The sequence below is a fragment of the Cebus imitator genome, unplaced genomic scaffold (assembly GCF_001604975.1).
Source record: "Cebus imitator isolate Cc_AM_T3 unplaced genomic scaffold, Cebus_imitator-1.0 Scaffold268, whole genome shotgun sequence".
Lineage (NCBI taxonomy): Eukaryota > Metazoa > Chordata > Mammalia > Primates > Cebidae > Cebus > Cebus imitator.
In genome coordinates, this window is record NW_016107583.1 from 1230154 (window position 1) to 1250308 (window position 20155).

At 38.8% G+C, this 20155-nt stretch overlaps 1 protein-coding gene across 12 annotated transcripts in view; it reads right to left on the reverse strand.

Moving 5' to 3' along the window:
• MYO1B (myosin IB) overlaps positions 1-20155 on the reverse strand; it is a 186894-nt gene that overhangs the window by 99713 nt on the left and 67026 nt on the right. For all 12 annotated transcript variants that reach the window (XM_017500671.2, XM_037728546.1, XM_037728545.1 and 9 more), the window contains exon 4: positions 1179-1273. In XM_017500671.2, coding sequence (XP_017356160.1) covers positions 1179-1273 — 95 coding nt within the window. The remainder of the gene's footprint in view (positions 1-1178; positions 1274-20155) is intronic.

Genomic DNA, 20155 nt, shown 5'->3' on the forward strand with positions numbered 1-20155 from the left:
AAATCTCATAAACATTGTGTTGAGGGAAAAAAAAAAAAAAAAAAAAAAGGAGGGAAATAGTTCTCTCACAACCAGGACCAAACCTGAAGTATTCTGTTTACTTTTTAGTATGCAATTTCATGAAGCATATTGACAAGTTAGGATGTTTCCAGAACAAAAGGACCAAGATAATGAGAGATTTGTAAAATCCAATTCTTGTAATGTGCTCTCATAAGCACCATATGATTTTCCTTCACTCCACTTACGTTTTGCATGTAATTTGTATGTACAGCCCTTTGGTGACACCAAGCACCATTGTTTTGGAGGGCTATGCAGGTACTAAGACAACTGACCAATTATATATGCAAGCTCAGACATTTCATGGTATATACACAGTGGTCTGTGAGTATGTACGTGCACGTATCTATTAAACAAAAGCATTTTACGATGAAACCTTATGAAAATGCCATCTCCCTCACCATCCTCCTCCTCCACAGACTCATCAGTTCCATCAAAAAACCCACTGACGACAGCAGCTTTAACCTTTCTAAGGTTGGATTCAGGGACTGTGGCTCTTCTGAATCTTTTCCAGGTAGCTGGGTACCATCTGTAAAGTCATTTTCTCACTCAAGACCACCAATCATATGAATTGCTTTCATTAAAAGCACAAGAGGAAAAAAGCATAACCCTTCCATTTGGAGGGTTGTTTTACGGGAAGCTTGCCAGGTCTAAAAAAATACATTTAAAAATCTCAGTTCTTCAGACTTCAGAGGAAAACTCTTGAGTAGAATGTTAGCATTTTCCTGGTACCTTCCCTCACTTTTTAGCAAAGGTAGAGTGTGTTTGCACATTCTTAAAACCTAAATAAACTGGCATTCCTTGGGGAAGCAGTTTGAATCTGTGAGAGCACAAAAGTTTAATATCTTGGGAGAAAAGTAAAGAGATCTTGCACCATCCAGAGACTACACTAGAAAGGTCTAGAATCCAGCACTAGACTTCATAATGGTTGGAATCCCCTTGGATAGGCACCTTGTTTCTCTGGGGAGTCCAGGGAGCACTCTATAACCCTAACCAGTATCCTCCTGCAGAAGCACCCTCACAGTAGCCCTGTGACAGATCTTGCTAAGGAAGCCCCGCTTGTCCTCTTTGACATTCTGGGTAGCATTTACCTTCTGCAGAGTTACCTGGAGGAGACTTACCTGTTTTTCCTGCTCCGCTTTCCCCAGTAATGAGAATACATTGGTCCTTATCTTGATCTCTTAGGGATCTGTATGCTTCATCAGACAGGGCAAAGCTGCAGGGAATAATGGAAAAAAGTCCTTAGAATTCAATCATTATTATGTATTTATCAGATGGAACTACAAGCTCCTTAAAGAGTCACTGTGATATGCTTTGGAAAGCAAGCCATCCCATTTTATTTCCTGTAAGTTCTTAAAATCCATAAATAAATAAACCCATCCTTTGTGGGCCATATTACCTTCTTCCATGTATTCTCTATTAACCAAAATGGTGCTGTTTTATTGTACTCTAATGATATGCTCTATTTAACCCAGGAAGCTACATTTATGACTTGTTACACTAAAATCCAGGTAACTCAGACAAACAAGGAGAAAATGTTACACCCTATGTCCAAAATTGGATAATGTTGAGATTTTTCAAGACAATACACTAAGGTTTCAATACAATGAGGGAAAAAATCCTTTCCAAACATTAGAAAAATACTATCAAATACCAAGTAGCTGATGTTACTACAATAAGCTAAATACAGAACTAATGCCTTTACAAACAAATGACTGAAACTCTAAGATCCACCAGAGGCAAAATTGGGTTTGCCAGGGTTTTCTTCTGGCCCAAGCTTCCCAAACTTCTAACCCTGCCTTAGGATGACAAAGGGCCTTTGTCAAGTGAGGCCAGGCTAGTGCTCCTGTTGCTGTTCCCCACCTCAAAATTTACTAAAGCAAATTTTGCCCCTTTCAGCTAATTGAAAAAATGATTCTGACAATAAGATAATGTATTGAAAATAGGTAAAGCCCTCACTTCATTTATTAACAAGTACTTGTTGAGAGTCTACTATGTGTCAAGAACAAGCTGGGAATGTAGAGACAATGCCTGACCCCTTCTTCTAGGAGTTCTCTGTCAAAAGCAGGAGAGAAAGGGACAAAGAGAAAATGGAACCAATACATTAAGCCCAATGATAAACGTATGTGCAGAACATTGAAGAACAAGACACAAAGGGGTGGAGACTGGACTCAGAGAAACTCAAGAGGTGGAAAACTCAGTCCTAAAGAATGAAGCAAGACAAATGTCTTTTATGCAAAAATAAAGGCCAAAACATCATGGAGGTAGAGTGAAGGATTATGGGCGGTTCCGTGTAGCCGGAAGGCAAAGCAAAGCATAAGGAAGAGAGGATAAGAGATGAGCTGGGGAGAGAGATGGGCAAGTTCCAAATGAAGAACAGAAGAGCTGAAAGGGAGCTTCACTGCAGGATGATAAACAGCGGGTAGCAAAGTCAGATGGTAATTAGAATTAATAAAATCAACATTTACCATGTACCAGAACTGTCTCCAAGCTCTTTACGTTTAGTCATTTTAAATCTTGCAACAAGACCACCACAAATCAAAGACATAACTTGCTGAGGTCCACTGCCTGTGCGACACAGCAGGGCCAGCACTGACCCCGTGACTGACCACTGGGATACAGCACGTCTGTATTTTGCAAAGACCACAGCGTGACAAGGGTGCATGTAAGAGCAACCAGTCTGCAGCCAGGAGACTGGAGAAGGACTGGGATACAGGAAGAGTGTACATCTGGCCAACTAGATCACAGAGAGCTGTTCACACCAGTCAAGGAATTAGGCTTTTCTTCCAAAGGCATATGGACCATAAATAATGACAATTTACTGAATACCTTCAATGTGCCAGGAGTCCAGTAAAGTGTTATGGGGTTCACAGTTGGACTTAATCCTCAACACAGATCTGCAAATTAAATGCTAGCCTCCTTAAAGAAACATGGTCTTAAGATGACATGAGAAGCCCGTGAACCCATCCTCAGAAGATTTGAAAACTTGAACCCAGAAATACCGTGAATCACTTTCTTCCCTCTCTCATCATGTTCTCTTACAATTATTTGCCAGCATATCTCACCTTCCAGCTGAACTACTGTGAGATCCTCAAGGATGGATCTAGTCTTATTTTGTAACCCCCTTATCAGTGAGTCCGCTGCCTTGCATGTAGTAAGTGCTGTATACTCTCAAGTGCATTTGTTGAATGAATGTATGAATAAAAGAAAGTGACAGACAGAAAAAAAGTAATAAGATCTTGACACCAGGGTCTTTTTTGAATAACAGCGTGTTCTGGCTTGTTCCTCTGAACCATGTGCACTGATCTCTTTCTCTCTCTCTCAAAGCCCTTTCAACCATTCTCTGTACAGCGAAAGCCTTGCTCAAGCTCCATAGCTGCTTATGACCTTAGCCTTCTCTCACATTCTCTGATTCTTCAGTCTGTGCACCACTCCATAATGGGGATGGTGGAAAACAATGAACACAAAGGCAGAAAACATTTCAGATGCAATTCTCTGGGCCCTATATAAATATCTCAACACCTACCTAACTTGGAGCAAGTCATCATCATGGCTGAACTTCAGTGTCTTCATCTCCAACACGGAAAATGCAGCCACATACTTTAGAAGATCAAGTAAAAGTGCATACAAGCACCTTGAAAGTTATAAAGCCCTGAATAAATGTCAGAAATTTTTTCTGTGTTATAATTAGTTATGTACATACCTTCTTATTCCCTACCAGAATATAAAGCCCTCTAAGGCAGAGCCTTTCCAATTAATCTTTATGCCATGTTTATGCCACAGAGACATAAACATGAAATGTAACCGATACCAAGTCATAAATGAAGGGATGGATGAATGAGTGGAGTCTCTCGAAGCAGTGGCAAAGTCCCTACTGGAGTGAGCTCCATGAAGAATGATAAGCATTGGAAAATTCATTTCTTCTATGGCCTTCATGCAGGGAAGGAGAGCATTGCTTAGATTTTTTTTATGAGCCTTCCTCCTCTCCCGCTCTTCCAATATCCAGATAATATTTTGAGATACCACTTTCATTATCATTGGCAAGAAGTGTAGGAGAAAACACACTACAGCAAATACAAGTTTTCCAATATATGAAATGTATTCACTAAATTCTTCATGTATTGTTGAATATAGACCTTTTTCTCACGCACCCAGGACTACAATGTAGTGTTGTATTTATCACTAGTTCCAAAATAATGCAAAATTACTTCAAAAATGAGTAATACATATGGCACATATACACACACACATATACACACAAACAGGAGGCTTTGGAGGATCATCAAATGACCCTGCCATGGGTTCATTTTAAGTCAAGGCACCTAAGTTGACTACTTATTTTTTCTTCTCTGTCCAGAATGAAATACTTAACTGCTGTCCTCAAAGACAGGGTCTGATTTATCTAACAGAGAGCTTAATCTTAATATAAGACAAAGGCTAAAAGGGATTTATTCTTTCAGGATTCTAGAGAGTCACTGAGATCAAATTGACATGAAAATTTACCAATTAAAGTACCTAAGCACTGGAAAAATTGGTTTGTAACTACTGGCACACCCATCTCAAATACAGTATAAATGTCATCATACTTACTTCTTATAAACATAGATCTTCACTTTCTTTTNAAAAAAAAAAAAAAAAAAAAAAAAGAAAAGACAAAAGGGAGGGCCCCAAAGAACACAAGCCCCCCCCAACCCCAAACTTGTTCCTCTCCCTCTCTGGCAACATAAGCATGCTCCCATCATCAGCGCCAACATTTATAACTATAAACTGAAACCACATGCCAGTCTTCCAAGCCACTCTGTAATTAAGGAACCTAAATAAATCTTTAGAGAAGTCTTTAGTTAAAAACAGTTGTGACCCATATGCTTCACATTATTTTGTGACCGTGTCAGCATTGTTATTTACCACACACAGAAATGAATGGTTAATTATAATATAATGACGATAGCATAAGGAGCAAACACGGTTTTAGTTCTACCACATCAAGGGCATGGTTTTATCCTCTTCTTCTGTCCTCTAGTTGAGCTCTAAGAATAGGGTCAGCCTGATGTTTAAAAGCCATCTTCCCTTCATTTCCAGATCAGCTACATGGCTGATCTTTGAGAGCCAAACTTTCCCCATTACTAAGTATATTTCCAAACAGCTATATCTATAACCTTTAGGCTTTAGAAGTTTGGTGGGGGCTCATCTGTTATTTTCTGTCAGGGTGGAATGCTGGATTGCATGTTCACAATTGTCTAGCTGGTATTTATGTTCCTCTCCCACCTTATTTCTGTTCAGTGTTCATCAGAGCGGTTCTGCTTTCATGGCCATCAGAGGCAATGGCAGGGCCTCTTTTCCCAAAACTTCATGCTCTCCACCCTGCCCTGTCCTTTCTAGGTTTGTTTCATCTCAAGTGTAAAGCAGAAAAGATGTTTGTGACACCCAAATAAATTCAGGGGTCATGCTTTTTCAAACATGGTCCCATGTTTCAGCCTCTTTCTGGCTCTTCCCTAAAGAGTCACTTGAGAAATCATTCTCCAAAGCCAATCTAATTCATTCTGAGGACTGGTGGCTGGACCTCTCCATTAGTCAAAGTGTTTAACAGAACTAAATTCATCTCAGGAAACTTACCTGAACTTAGATAACTGTTTCCATCTCATTTCAAGTCATTTTCTTCAAAAGCTCTCAAAATGATATTCCTTTTCATTCAATCCTGAGCCCTAGAGTACTTTCAAATAACAGTAGGAAATTCTCCTTTTGAATTCAACCCTCTCAAAATAGCTCAGTCTCAAAATTTCCACATACAATTGAGATATACAAGTTTCAACCATTTCTTTTCCTTTCTAGCTCTGGGTTATCCCTAAAACTGGGTGTTTCCAAACTAACCCCCCAAAAAAGTGTTTTTAAAAAATGTCTAACCTCCATGCTTCCCAAATTCTAACTTCACATTGAGCTTGATCAGGACTGAGGTGGTCCACAAGGGCATGGAAAAGAAGGAAAAGGAGAAAGGGAAGTGTGTGGTGTGTTTTGCATGGAAACGAGTTTTCTTAAGGAGACGCATTAAGTTGGCCTTTCTTGTATCTTTACATCTATAATTGTCTCACATTCTTAATTCAGAAATATTTGCCCACTTGGAAAATATCCCCAAGTAGATAGTTTGATATCATTGTCAAGTTAGTGTGATGCCCTAACATAACATTCATCTCATCACATCTTAAGGGAAAACTTGAGGGTAAATAAGTCTTTATAGTTATTGTACTTTTATACTAGAAAGTTTCACTGCAGTCTTGTCCTATGCCAGTATAAACATGGTAAATTAACTTATGTACACATTATAGTTACCCCTCCTAGCCACAGCATTGGTAAGCATTCCTAAATAATCCAAGCTTCAGAGCAAGAGAAGTTGGAGAACAAAAATAAGCCTTTCTTCAAAATAAATGGCAATGGGCAAAGTGTGCACTATGCAGCAAAAAGAAAACAATGTGAAAACAAACATAACAGATGAGATTGGGAGGAGATGGACAGTAAACAAACCTAAGTGGTTGGAAGGTTTCTACATTTCACATAAAGTGGGACAATGTTACTCTATATGGAGTCTAAAATGTTAAGGTATATTATAATCCCTAGAACAACCACTAAAATAATAACATGAAGAACTATAGCCAAAATAACTAAAAAGCAAATGAAATTATACAAATAAAAAATTCAAATAATCCGGCCAGGTGTGGTGGCTCAAGTCTGTAATCCCAGCACTTTGGGAGGCTGAGGCGGACAGATCACCTGAGGTCAGAAGTTCAAGGCCAGCCTGACCAACATGGTGAAACCCCATCTCTACTAAAAATACAAAAAATTAGCTGGATGTGGTGGTACATGCCTATCATCCCAGCTACTCAGGAGGCTGAGGCAGGAGAATTGCTTGAACGTGGGAGGTGGAAGTTGTGGTGAGCTGAGATTGCGCCATTGCACTCTAGCCTGGGCAACAAGAGTGAAACTCCATCTCAAAAAAATAAAAATAAAAATAAATTCAAATAATCCAAAAGAAGCCAAGAATGGGGAACAAAAAAACAAAGAAACAAACAAACAAAAAAAACAAATAAATAACTGAATGACAAGTCAAATCCAATCATGTCAATAATTACATTAAATGTCAGTGGACAAATACTCCAATTAAAGGGCAGAGAATGTAAGAATGAATATTTTAAAAAGACTCAACTATATGTGCCTACAGGAATGACATTTAAAATATAAAATCATCCGGGCACAGTGGCTCACGTCTGTGATCCTAGGACTTTGAGGGGGCTGAGGCGGATGGATCACTTGAGGTCAGGGGTTAGAGACAAGCCTGGCCAACGTGGCAAAAACCCGTCTCTACTAAAAATACAAAAAATTGCCTAGGCATGGTGGTGGGCCCCTGTAATCTCAGCTACTCGAGAGGCTGAGGCGGGAGAACAGCTTGAATCAGGGAGGCCAAGATTGCAGTAAGCCAAGATTGTGCCACTACCCTCTAGCCTGAGCAACAGAGTGAGACTTTGTCTTAAAAAATAAAATAAAATAAAAAATGATAGATAGGTTGACAGGAAATAAGATAAAAAAAAAGACATGCCATACAATAACAACTTATATTTTTTAAAAAAAGGCATTGCACTTTTCTTTTTATTCATCTAATCTCAAAGAAGTCCCTAATTGCCACCCCAATATAACAAAGATGCTATGCCATAGCATTATATATGGCAGAATGCAGTTGAAAATTATCTTAGAAATGAGCTACAATCATTTTTTTCTAAGAATGTTTACCAACATGTAATGTTCTAATTTCATTTACATTCTTATATCCTAAACATAAGTGGCCGTGTTGCTTTCTTTTGGCTACATAACCGGAAAGGATTGTTTTTACTGGCTACAAAACAAAAATAATATCGTCAAGATAAATCATTTTAAGATGACATCTGTTTTAGAATGACAACAGCAAAGCATCAAATAAACTCAAAAGCCAGGCTTTAAAACAGGACATGATGGATATGCATTTTAGTTTCTTCTTCCTTTAGAATCACACTTGTTTACACAACACAGATCTCATAATATTTTTGTGAAATTTCATAGATTACCTAGGTCAGCCTCAACATATACCTAGGTATATGTTATTTTTTTTAATGGGTCACTCAAAAATATACTGTAACCTTTTTTTTTTTTTTTTTTTTGAGACACAGTCTCATACTGTCGCCCAGGTGGTAGTGCAGTGGCACGATCTCAGCTCACTGCAATCTCCGCCTCCTGGGTTCAAGTGATTCTCCTGCCTGCCTCAGCCTCCCAAGTAGCTGGAACTACAGGCGTGCGTCACCACACCCAGCTAATTTTTTTTTGTATTTTTAGTAAGACAGGTTTCACCATATTGGCCAGGATGGTCTCGATCTCCTGACCTTGTGATCCACCCACCTCAGCCTTCCAAAGTGCTGGGATTACAGGTGTGAGCCACTGCGCCCCCCCTAATCTTGACAGTCAAATGTAATCACTAAGGAGGCAAAAATCAGAGTATCTGAATATCATGAGTATATAAAATGATTCACGTGTTATAATGTTTTAAAAAATAGAAATCCCTGTGTCACATGCCTTCAAAACAGAGCAACTCCATCTTGAATAGCGACTGGGTAAAATAAAGCTGAGACCTACTGGGCTGCATTCCCAAGACGTTAGGCATTCTTCGCCACAGGATGAGCTAAGAGGTCAGCACAAGATACTGACCTTTGTTTCTCTGATTCTCTAATAAACCTGTTTGTCACTTTACTCTGTGGTCTCCCGAAACTTACCAAAACCAAGATGGTACTCACTGTGAGGGGTCTAAGGATGATGATTAAGAGAAGCTCTAAGGTCATAAAGTCCCTGCTGATAAAATAGTATGTGGTAAAAAAGCTGGCCAAAACTCACCAAAACCAAGATGGTGACGAAAGAGACCTCTGATCCTCCTCACTGCTCACTATACACTAATTATAATGCATTAGCATGCTACAAAACACTCCCACCAGCACCATGACAGTCTACAAGTGCTATGGAAACATCTGGAAGTTATCCTACATGGTGTAAAAAGCGGAGGAACCCTCAGTTCTATGATTTGCCTACCCCATTCCCGGAAAACTCATGAATAATCCACCACTTGTTTAGCATATGATCAAGAAATAACCACGACAAAAGCCAACCAGCAGCCCTTCCTGCTGCTCTGTCTATAGAGCAGCCATCCTTTTGTTTCTCTGATTCTCTGATAAACTTGTTTGTCACTTTACTCTGTGGTCTCTCCCCAAATTCTTTATTGCACAAGACCCAGGAACACTCTCTTGGGGTCTGGATTGGGATCCCTTTCCCATAACACCTGCATAATTAGACAAGAATCTCTTCTATTTCAGCACTAGAATTAGTAAACAAAGTTCATTATTTCAAAAGTTCACATTGCTAGTTAGAGAAAATAATCTAAACCACAAGGGGTAGTTTTCTTTCAAGATTTTATAACTTTTATTTGTAATCCTCTTGTGACAAAGAAACTTAGGGACACCCCAAAATTTTTTCGAGCCTGGGAGCCTGACCATTATCAAATCATATTGGAGACCCTCAAGTCTGCCCCAGCCAGAACAAGCTTGCTGAGAGGCACTCAACAATAAGCACCTTTCCCTCTACTGGACTGGTGAGAAAGCAGACTGGGTCAAAGAGTGACTCTTTTTCAAAGGTGGATTGTAAAAGTCAGGTATTGCAGACACATATAAGGAAGTAGGTAAAGGATTTAGAGAGACTAAATTATCCCAGGAAGGAAAAGCACTGGACTTAAGATATGAAAGCAGAGAGGAGGAAACATCTGTCTTGAGGGCCTGGAAGCTGCTCTTTGGAATTTAGTAGCAATCCCTTGTGCTGCTGAGGACTTCCTTCTGACACTTGCTTCAAAGAAAACTGTACCTAGAAATGCCCAGGCACAAAACCACTGCAGGGGGAAAGTTCCCCGCAGTGGAGCATCCTGCTGGGGTTTGGCAAGAGGTTAAAAGCAAAAAGGCTAATTCCACTTCTTTATCTGCCCTTGCTACTGCAGGCTGTTATCGCACAGATTAATGAAGGATGAATGGCTTCCACTGCCTTGACTTAATCCCTTAATAACTAAAATGGAAGAGTATGTGGAAGCAGGGGTGAGGTTATCCAGAAGAGCAGGGCTCCCAAAGGAGCTCATGGATACCCATGAGGTAAGGGGCATTGTACTCACTGTGAAGGCTCTAAGGATGATGATTAAGAGAATCTGTTCTCTAGACACTTAACATTTAACAAGAAAGACATCTAAGTCCCCCCCCCCAAAAAAGGGGATAGGAGAAGGTAATAAACATATCTGCAAGCTCCTGAAGATATTTGGAAAAGGAAAAAAATGGCTTTTACTGACAGAAGCGTGTTGTAGAAAGCTGCAAAATCTGAACCCCAACGCATATGCAAGGAAAGAGGCTGGGAGGAAGCAGACAGCAGGGAGGAAATTATGCCATTTTCCCAGTCCAGAAATGAACAAAACATACCTTTTTGAGGAAAAAAACAAATACGCAATTGGGGCTCTTAATTCAAATTCAGTAAGTTCTTAAAGAATTTTTACTATCTCTTTTAACAAAAGTATTCTAACAATCATCTTTTAATATCCAACTCTTTTTAAAATAACTGCACAGTTATGGTCTACAAGAATAGCTTTTCTGGCTCCAGGTAAATATACTTTAAACAAATTCCCAACACAAACGTTTCCGAACTTTTTGGCAAAATGTCTTATTTCAATTCATTTCATGATCAATTTTTATGACTTTGTTACAAGCAACTAAACCACGAAAACACTTATCCCAAGAGAAGTTACTCCATAGACCTTGCTAATCACCTTTAGAACTTAAAGCTAAATTTAATGTTGCATTTATTAAAAAGAATGGTTTCTGCTGATTTTTTACAGACAGATGTTCTCTACTGATTTAAAGCCTTAGAAAGCACCACCTCATATGCCACTTTTTCTGCCTAACTTTGAAACACATTCTGATCTAAGGTACTTCATACCCACATCTCAAATAGTTAGAATGCTTAATTAAGTGAAGCTTTCATGTTTACAACATTCAAATGTAAAACACTCTCCTTTAACTCTTGACAGCTCCCAGCGTCCCATCCGCCTTAGAAAGTACTGTGCTGGGGACCTTAAATAGCGCCATATACTGTGGAAGCGCAGAAAGATCTGGCTCGGGTTATCACAGAAGGCAATGGGTAGAGATGCCATTTGAACTGGAACCCCAAGTACATACAGTTCTGATTTTTTCTTTTTAATAAATAAAGGAGAAAAAATGGGGAATAGTAAAAGGTTATCAACTTCTTCAAGCTTTGGTTTGTGCTTCAAGCCTTACAGGGCTGTGCAGAGGATGTCTATAAAGTACCCTGTGTCTGAAATGCAGCAGGTGCTCAATAAAAGACTAAAAGGCATGCTGAAGCTAAATCTGTGGGTGTGCCTTACAGAATCAATCTATTCACCAATCTATTCATGTTTAGGAGAACAAAATCTGTAGCCATTTCATAGAGTGGCTGCAAAATTTAATTAAATCTCCCAGTATTAATGAAATGCCTGAATATAGATAGATACTTGCACATACATACACACAGACCACTGTGTATATACCATGAAATGTCTGAGCTTGCATATATTATTGTATAGAAAGAAAAGTGAATTGGAAAAATAATAAAAATAAGAATAATAGTCTTTCTTGTTAATAGCTAAATTCATATCATGATACTGTAAAGAAGGAAGCATTCTGGGAATAATTTTAAGAGAATTCAGTACTCATTAATTCAATAAATATTTTATGTGTCAGGAGAGTGTCAGGCAGAGGCATACAAACGATACTGTCTCTACCCTCAGGAGCTCCGTTTAGAGAAATCACGTACTATCTAAGGAGAAAATAATTGTTATGTGAGGACAAGTCATTTAGTCCATGTCACCTGTTGAAAACAACAAAACTTTTCCCCAAAGCATGAGAGGAATACTAGGACCAGAAAAATAATTTTTTTGAATTCAAATTTTGCTTTTCTTCTTTCATCCAGGCATCCAATACCTTCCAAAGAAACCCTTTCCTTTCCATCACCAGCTTTCCATTGTCTTAGATGGGTTTCTCATTTTTGGCTTTCAGGAACCTCTTAATGGGGATTTCTATATCTAAGTAAGGCATTTTCACAAGCCATCTTGATACAATGCGGTCAAAATATGTAATTTTTTTCATTACCATGACTCCTTTTCCAGTTCTAATCTTGTCCCCATTATAGCCAGATTTAACTTCTTTTAAACATTTCTGTAAGAAATCTGTTAGAAATCAAAGCAAAAATCTATCAGTTCTGTCCACCAAAACTATGGTTCAAAGGTGTCCTGTGATTGTGAGCATAATGCATTTATTTTGCTTAGGCACCAGAGAGAAGTCTTAGCAGCAGGTCCAAAGATTTTGGGGGCAGTCTTGACTGTCACGATTCTAACATTGTCTGGATACTCTCCTCCCCGCCATATCCAGGGTTTATGATGTACCTATTCAAACGAGGCTTGCAAATTTGGGACAGAGACAAAATGTAGAAAGCCTTCCTCTAGATTTCCAAATAGAAAACAAATAAGTTCCATCATGACTTAGCCAAATCCATGTCTTAACTTTAAAAAGAAAATCAGTGACTCAAAGGACATCAGAGGATGATGATTCAGACAATGGAGAGAGAAGCCCCCTCAGAGACTGAGCAGGCCCCAGAGCCACAGTGACTGACAGCTTCCTCTGTGATGACTGTATGTGGTCAACATAGCAGGGCTGACGTGGATGTATCTTCCACATGGTTTCCACTCCCACCCCCTCCTTTACCCCAGTCCTGGTTGCCATCCTAAAGAAAAAGTTTCAACAATAAGGAAGCTCAAGATCCCACGTCATTCTGCACACTATTTGAGATTGCTTATGTTTATGGTATTTTCAATGCTAAAATGTCTGCATAATACAATGGCTTCAAAGTGCTCACGTAAGAATAGGTAAAGCAAAAATATCATATACCACTGCAAAGAGGCCACTCCCTCCCTCATCAGCTCACAAGTTTCCTGCGCTCTCCATCACTCCAGGCAGAGCCTGACCCTGGACTTTATGCAGGGAGCGACCAAACAGCCATGCTTTAAGCTATGTGACTACTAGAGGAAGATTTAACACTGCTACACAGAAAGTGCCCTGATACAAAGGGTTTCAAACAATTCTTGCATGCTTCCATCACACAGACAGCACTGCTCCAGAACACACTCAAATACAGAGCACTCAAATAACGGCCTGTGTTTTTAAGTCATGTTAATACATCGCAAAAGTGGCTAGAAAATGACTGTGTTGAAGTATCACACACAGATCACATATATATTTTGGAGAAAAGCAAACACTTAAATCTGCAAGCAGGAAGTTAGTATTTATTACTACATGTCTGCAGGGGCTTAAAGTTATCTGATAAAAGACTAAAGACAATCCTTCCAGAACAGCTGGGTAGGCGCAAGAGACCTTGGATCAGAACAGAGACTGCTTCAGGGTACTCTGGAGACAGGCATCAGGTCCTTGGGAGCTCTACAAAGTACGTATATTTTTATTACAAAATGTAAGCTTGATCCAAGCTTGTATCTTCAATATGAAAGCTCCATTTCTACATACCCAGACTGATTTCTGGTTACCCAGAGAGGTCAAAACCAGGCAAGATACACTCATACAGAACCATATCCTAAAAGCTTGATTCCTCACTGATGTGCTACAGATTACAAAGCAAGCAACGCCCTTCTCTAGAGCTGGCCCTGCTGTTCTTCCTGGCTCACTTCCCTAAGGACTCCCTGCCTCTCAGCTCACTCTAGGAGTCCCTTGCCTGTACACCTATAAAATACTGTTTCTACATCTATTACAGCCTTGTAATATGGTGTGTAATATGTGGTGTTTTAAGTTTGGGAGACCTTTGTTTACAGTTTGTCTCTCTTGAGAATCAGAATTAAGACTCACCATCCAGTGCCTCGCACAGTGCAACACATGGTATATGCTCAGAAAAAAATTGGTGTAATCAATCCTAACATCACCTTTTCTCCTATTCATGCAAAAAAAGAGATATCATTAATGAATGGCATTTTTAAAGTCTATGTTTGCTTGCCAACTATTTATAAATAACCAAATAAAGAGGAAATCAAATGAAGTGTTATTTCAGTAGGCATATATATAAATGCACATTCATATGCTTACAAAGAAAGAGCTCTGTGGATTTAAAATACTCAAAGAATAAAGTTAAAGAGGAGTGAGACTCTATTTTATACTTTAGTTAAAATTCTTCATTTGGTTTATTCAGATTCGGCAATTCTCTCTAACGCTAGTCTATATAAATTCAATGTGAAGAAGTAGGCAGTTACCTAAAATCTCCTTTTAAAAGTCAAACTGTGATTATATTTGCACAAGTAACATTGCAGGCTCTTGCTAGTTCTTGAACTAGGGAGCAAAGGCAATGAGAGTCATCTTCAGAGCTGACTGATGAGAATATGCTGCTCCTATCCTTCCTATCCAGCTTATGTTCCCAGCTGATATGCCATCTCATCTCCAAAAGCTGAATGGTCAGTTCTCTAGGTTTCCCTTGAACGAGTATCACTTTCATCCTCACCTCCTTCTTGAGTTCATAGCCGATGTATCAAGTGCCTACAATCTGCCAGCAACTGTGCCCAGCACGAGAAGGGATAAAAACGAGGCTGCCCCTGCTCTCCAGATCCTCAAGTCTGAGGCTCTCCCTCCATCATGGCTTGCTAAAGCTACCAAGAGCTACCTAACACAGTCCCCTTCTGCCCCTGCCCATCAAAATACGTCCTCCTCCAAGGAAGGAGTAGTTTCAGCATTCCGAATTTATGTTGAGAACAGGTTTTCTGCACCAAGAAAATCACTGAAACCTGCAGAGGCGGGACACTCAAACTTTGTTGGACGAATGAACAAATACATCTTCCAAGACTCCACACGTTAAATCTTTCTAACTTAAATTCCTAGGAGAGTGCCTAGAAAAGCTGCAGTGACAGCCCTCTGCTCCTCACCTGCATGCCGTTCTTGCCACTGATATGTGACATGCTGTTACATCCAAACAACTCAGTGACAAGTCCAAGGATGATGCCAGAGGACCCTCGCTGGAGCTTTCTATATGCCAACGGTAGGCTTGCTGACAGAGAAGAAAATCTACAGAGATTTGGAATGAAGCCACATGTCTCTAGAGGTTTTAGAACTAAACACCTGATAAAGGAAGACATCCCGAAATTTTTATAAACTGTCGAAAAGGAAATGACAATTTCTAAAACTATTCTAGACCAGTAGTTCTAGCCTTATTGCTTAAAGGTTAAAAGAGGAAACACACATACACACACACACACACACACACATGACTGTTTTCTTCAAATATGTATACTTCAAATAACTACAGATTGAGAAAATAGCAATCTCCACAATAACTCCCAAGGCCAAAGACTAGAATCATCACTCTACCCTCCATAGTTGCCTGATCACCACGATAAATCAGTTCCAGTCTGGAGAACTTCCGATTTGTCATGTGCCTTATGGCACCTCATCGCTGCAGAGATTTCGGGGGGCCATCTATAGGAAGCAAAGTCTAGATTTGCTTCCTAAATGTTAAAGTGAAGACAGACAAAACTACTAATGATTTTTAAAGTTAAGGATCTGTCTTTTATTGGCAGTGGAGAATGTGTACTCTAGGCCCCTACCAGAGAATATAACCTGCAATTATCTGATGACCACCTTTAATTCAAAGCTCATTTATGAGAAAACAGAAAACAAATAAACGAACACACAAAAAAATCTCACAGACCTAGGAGGCATCTGAAGGAAACATTGCAACCTATCTGTTTCCTGTATTCTTTAACTGAGTCAAAACATCAATAAGCACAGCACTTGTACCCATGGTTTCTCATCCCCGGATGTATACTGGGTACCTAGGGAGTCGATACCTTGTTCCCTCTTCCTAACCCTACAGATTCTAAGGGAATTCTGCACTGGCTCTAACAAGCAGCCTTGGATAACAGCCACTTACTTATATCTTTTACAGATTTGCTTTTCCCAAACTGTGCTTTGGTGTTATGCCTGCTGCTTCCACTTAGTGACATGAGAAGCAGCTACCTAAAATGCACTACTAAGTTTTGGGAGGTGTTGCTCACGATGACACCCTTCACATAGTAAGTCTCATAGGAGAAATATCTTTGAAGCCTAGCCGGCAAGGAAAATTTTGCTTCTTTTGAGCAAATGCACTTTGGTCTTATATGCAAAAATAATGTAATTGATCACATTTCCCTTTTTTGCTTTGACGACCAGGAAATAAAAAGTTCAAGTTCAGTAAACTTAGAAGATGTCATGGTATTAACTTTCACTTGGGTCTTGACTATTTTCTATGTTTCCTTTGCTCTGAGTTTTAGAAAGCTACTTACCTTATTACATTGACTATAAAATACTAAGCTGCCTTTGGTCAGCTTACTATGTGATTACTATTTTGAATAGTAGGGGATATAATTTTTGAAAGTGGGGAATATAATAATTAGTTCACATTTATCTTTTTCACATGCATATGAACTATAAAAACTAAAAAAAAAAGGCAATCGATATGACTAAAATCTCTGCATACAAGAGCTTTTCTTTGCTTTGAGGGAGGAGGGGAAGATGGGTGGATAGATGCATGGATGGATGGACAGATGGATGGATGGATGGATGGATGGTAGGAGGGTAAGGAGGGAGCATGAATGAATCTGCCTCACAATATACAAACCCCCTTATAAGAAGAGCTAAAAATTTCTCAGATAATTTTCATTTATTCACTTACACCTGCAACATTTGCAACTCGTACCAAATCTAGAAAAATCTTCAGTACACAAAGAGACACACACAGGTTTAGCAGAACAAAAAGTCTACAATTTAAAAATTATAGTGTATTAGTAGGTGACTGGCCATGATGTTGGCTGTTAATCATACTCCTAGTGCTACTGGTTGAATAAATAGGCTAATGGTTTCAATAACTACTAGCATAGAGATAAGTGGCATAGGTGTACCTTATGGTAAAATAGGTGTGCCTTGTGGTAAAAAAGCGAGCTAGGGATGTTTTTCTCAAGAGAAACTTTGAAAGCCTATTGCCCTGACTCATATCATGGAAACAGAAACTCTTAATGCATTACCCAATAACCTTAAACTTTCCCATCTCTCCTGTGAAAAACCAATCTTCTTCTCCTTTCTTAACAAAAAATATTCTTCTGTAATATTTTCTAAAATTTTCATATTTCTTCACCTTCTATCTTTGACTATAGTCATATTTGGAAAAAGAACTTAATGAAAGTTGTCCTTAAACACAACTTTAAGCTCTTGAATACAGGGGAAACTTTTCGTTATTCATCACCCATCTAGCAAGAGCTGAATCCAAAAAAATTAACATTGCATTGGCTTAAGTTTCAAAGTTGGTTAGAACCAAAATTCCCAATGGATGAATATGTGAATAAATATAGAAGAGACCAGCATTGAATTTTCTAATAATTCCAATAGACACACTGGTTCCAAGGAAATCAGTAATATGAGAATTTGAACAAAGATGGATCTACTGCAATAAACTATCAAAGCACTAAGACATCTTCAAATAATCACATAATACCATCTATTTCTGTAAGCAATAGCAACCAAATGTAACACTACTAAAAGAGTCTTTGTTCACAATAAACCAAAAAGCTACTAAAGTCTGCTGAACAGTAGTGTGAAAGAAAAAAAGTATAACATCAGAAACATGAAAAATGGGTGAATACTTTTACTTTGGTAGAAATGCATTCAAATAAAATTAAACCGGAAATGTGGAAATTCACCATGATTACAATTACTATTTTTTTTTAAATTGAAAATATTTTAAGAGGGCTTTCATTCTAAATTATACTACTGAACTCATTTTTAAATTCACACAGAAGTTTACTTTCCATGGTATCCACAAGTTAAATTATCAAACAGCAACAACCTTACTGAAATAATCCTAGCAGACAGGAGACCATGTGATATATTAACTAACTCCCATCCCATTTTCCCTTCCTGGGCACAAGGGGAGGCTGTATCTACCAGCTTCCTTTGCAGTTAGGTTGGGCCCATGTGACTATGCACTGGCCAATGAAGAAGACCTTATTATGTTCTCTCTTCACCTTCCACAGCAAACTTAAAAGCCTTGTGGGCCGGGCACAATGGCTGACGCCTACAATCCCAGCACTTTGGGAGAACGGGGTAGGTGGATCACCTGAGGTCAGGCGTATGATACCAGCCTGACCAAAATGGTGAAACCCCATCTCTACTAAAAATACAAAAAATTAGCTGGGCATGGTGGCGGGTGCCTGTAATCCCAGCTACTCAAAAGGCTGAGGCAGGAGAATCCCTTAAAACCGGGAGGTGGTCGTTGCAGCGAGCTGAGGTTGCACCACTACACTCCAGCCTGGGTGACAGAGCGAGACCGTCTCAAAAGAAAAAAAAGCCACGTGTTCCAGATATTATAACTACAATAGAGAAGCAGCTTGGGTATCTGAGTAACCACTTTTAGGAGAGCCTTTGAGAAAACCAACCTGACCCCCATCAAACTGTACCATACATGAGAAATAAACCTTTGTTGTGTTATGCCTTGAGCTAGGAAGCCCTGTCACCCAAAAATAACCTACTATATTCTGACAAATCATCCCTTATGCCCCCTTACAAGGTCTCAAACACACTTAGACTATAATTCAAGTTTCACCTCCAACAGGTGGAAATTTTGTTAGCAAGCAGCACAGAATAGCTGAAGGCTAAAAATAAGTATTTCCTGAATACCTACTATGTACCTAACGCCAGGCCTCCAGAGTGAGGTGCAAGCATCCCAGGACCTGCCCAAGATGAGCCATTGGAGTATGACTATAAACATCAGAACTTCCATTTGTATTCATTTATTCATAACTTTTAAAACACTCCCAGTCTTGTGTACGTTTTATAATGCACACAATACATTAGGATGGTGTTACTTGAAGTTAACTATAGATAAGCAAACATAGGCAGATTTTAAGACCACTGATCTTACAGCAAAGTAAATATAATGTATAGTCTCTCCTCATAAGATGCTTGCTATTGTAGAAGTCCAATGGTTACAGAGGAGACAATCAATGACATATGTAAGATAAATAAAAGGTTATATGGTTAATAAAATTAATCATATATAAATGAAAGGTCATAGTTGTGACAGAATGCATAATACGGACCATGTGTTAGTACCACCAAGTGGCCTTTAGAGAAAAGGCTTCAAAATGGAGGTGGTTTCCCACATACTCCAAAAGATGAGTAGGATATGAATATGTGCAGTGAGTAAAACAGAATAGTAGACCAGAGTGCCTGTAAAAGGGAAGAAATGAAGCAGACAGTGGGATTTCAGACACAGTAGGCAACAAGAGGGCAAGTGAAATAAATGTACAACTGATCACTAGCTACAAATTTTTCAAACTCAATTTCTCTATTTTCACAGCCAGAATTTTTAATTAGTGCTAATTTTAAGAGTCCTAGTCAAGATCAATGCAATATATATGTAAATAAAGAAAAAAAGTCTCTAAATATAGAAAATGACAAAGATTTTCAAAATTTAAAATCCATCTATAGTATGTAAACTATGTCTGTAAGACAAAGTATGACATTAACAATCATAGATATAATTCTCTTATAATAAAAGTTAAGTTACGGAAAGGAAACAAATGTTCAAAGTGTTCTGTGTCATTTTCTATTTGTTTTAGGAGCAATGCCCAACACCCATGCACACGTTTCCACACTTCCTCCTTCCTCATACCCACATTCCAGGTAATGAGTAACCAGATAGCCATGACTCGCTCATCATGTAATCTTAAATAGCTACATGTGTTCATTTTACAATTTATGCCTTTAACATCTTTCTACTTCAGTAACGCTTTTCTTTAATACATTTCCCGGACATCAGATGAGGTTCTAACATTTTGAATGTCCCTGTTTTCATCCGTTATGCTATTCACATGAGAAAAATATGCATAAGCCTCTGCTATTAATAATGGCCAAGCCAATTATAAATATAGATA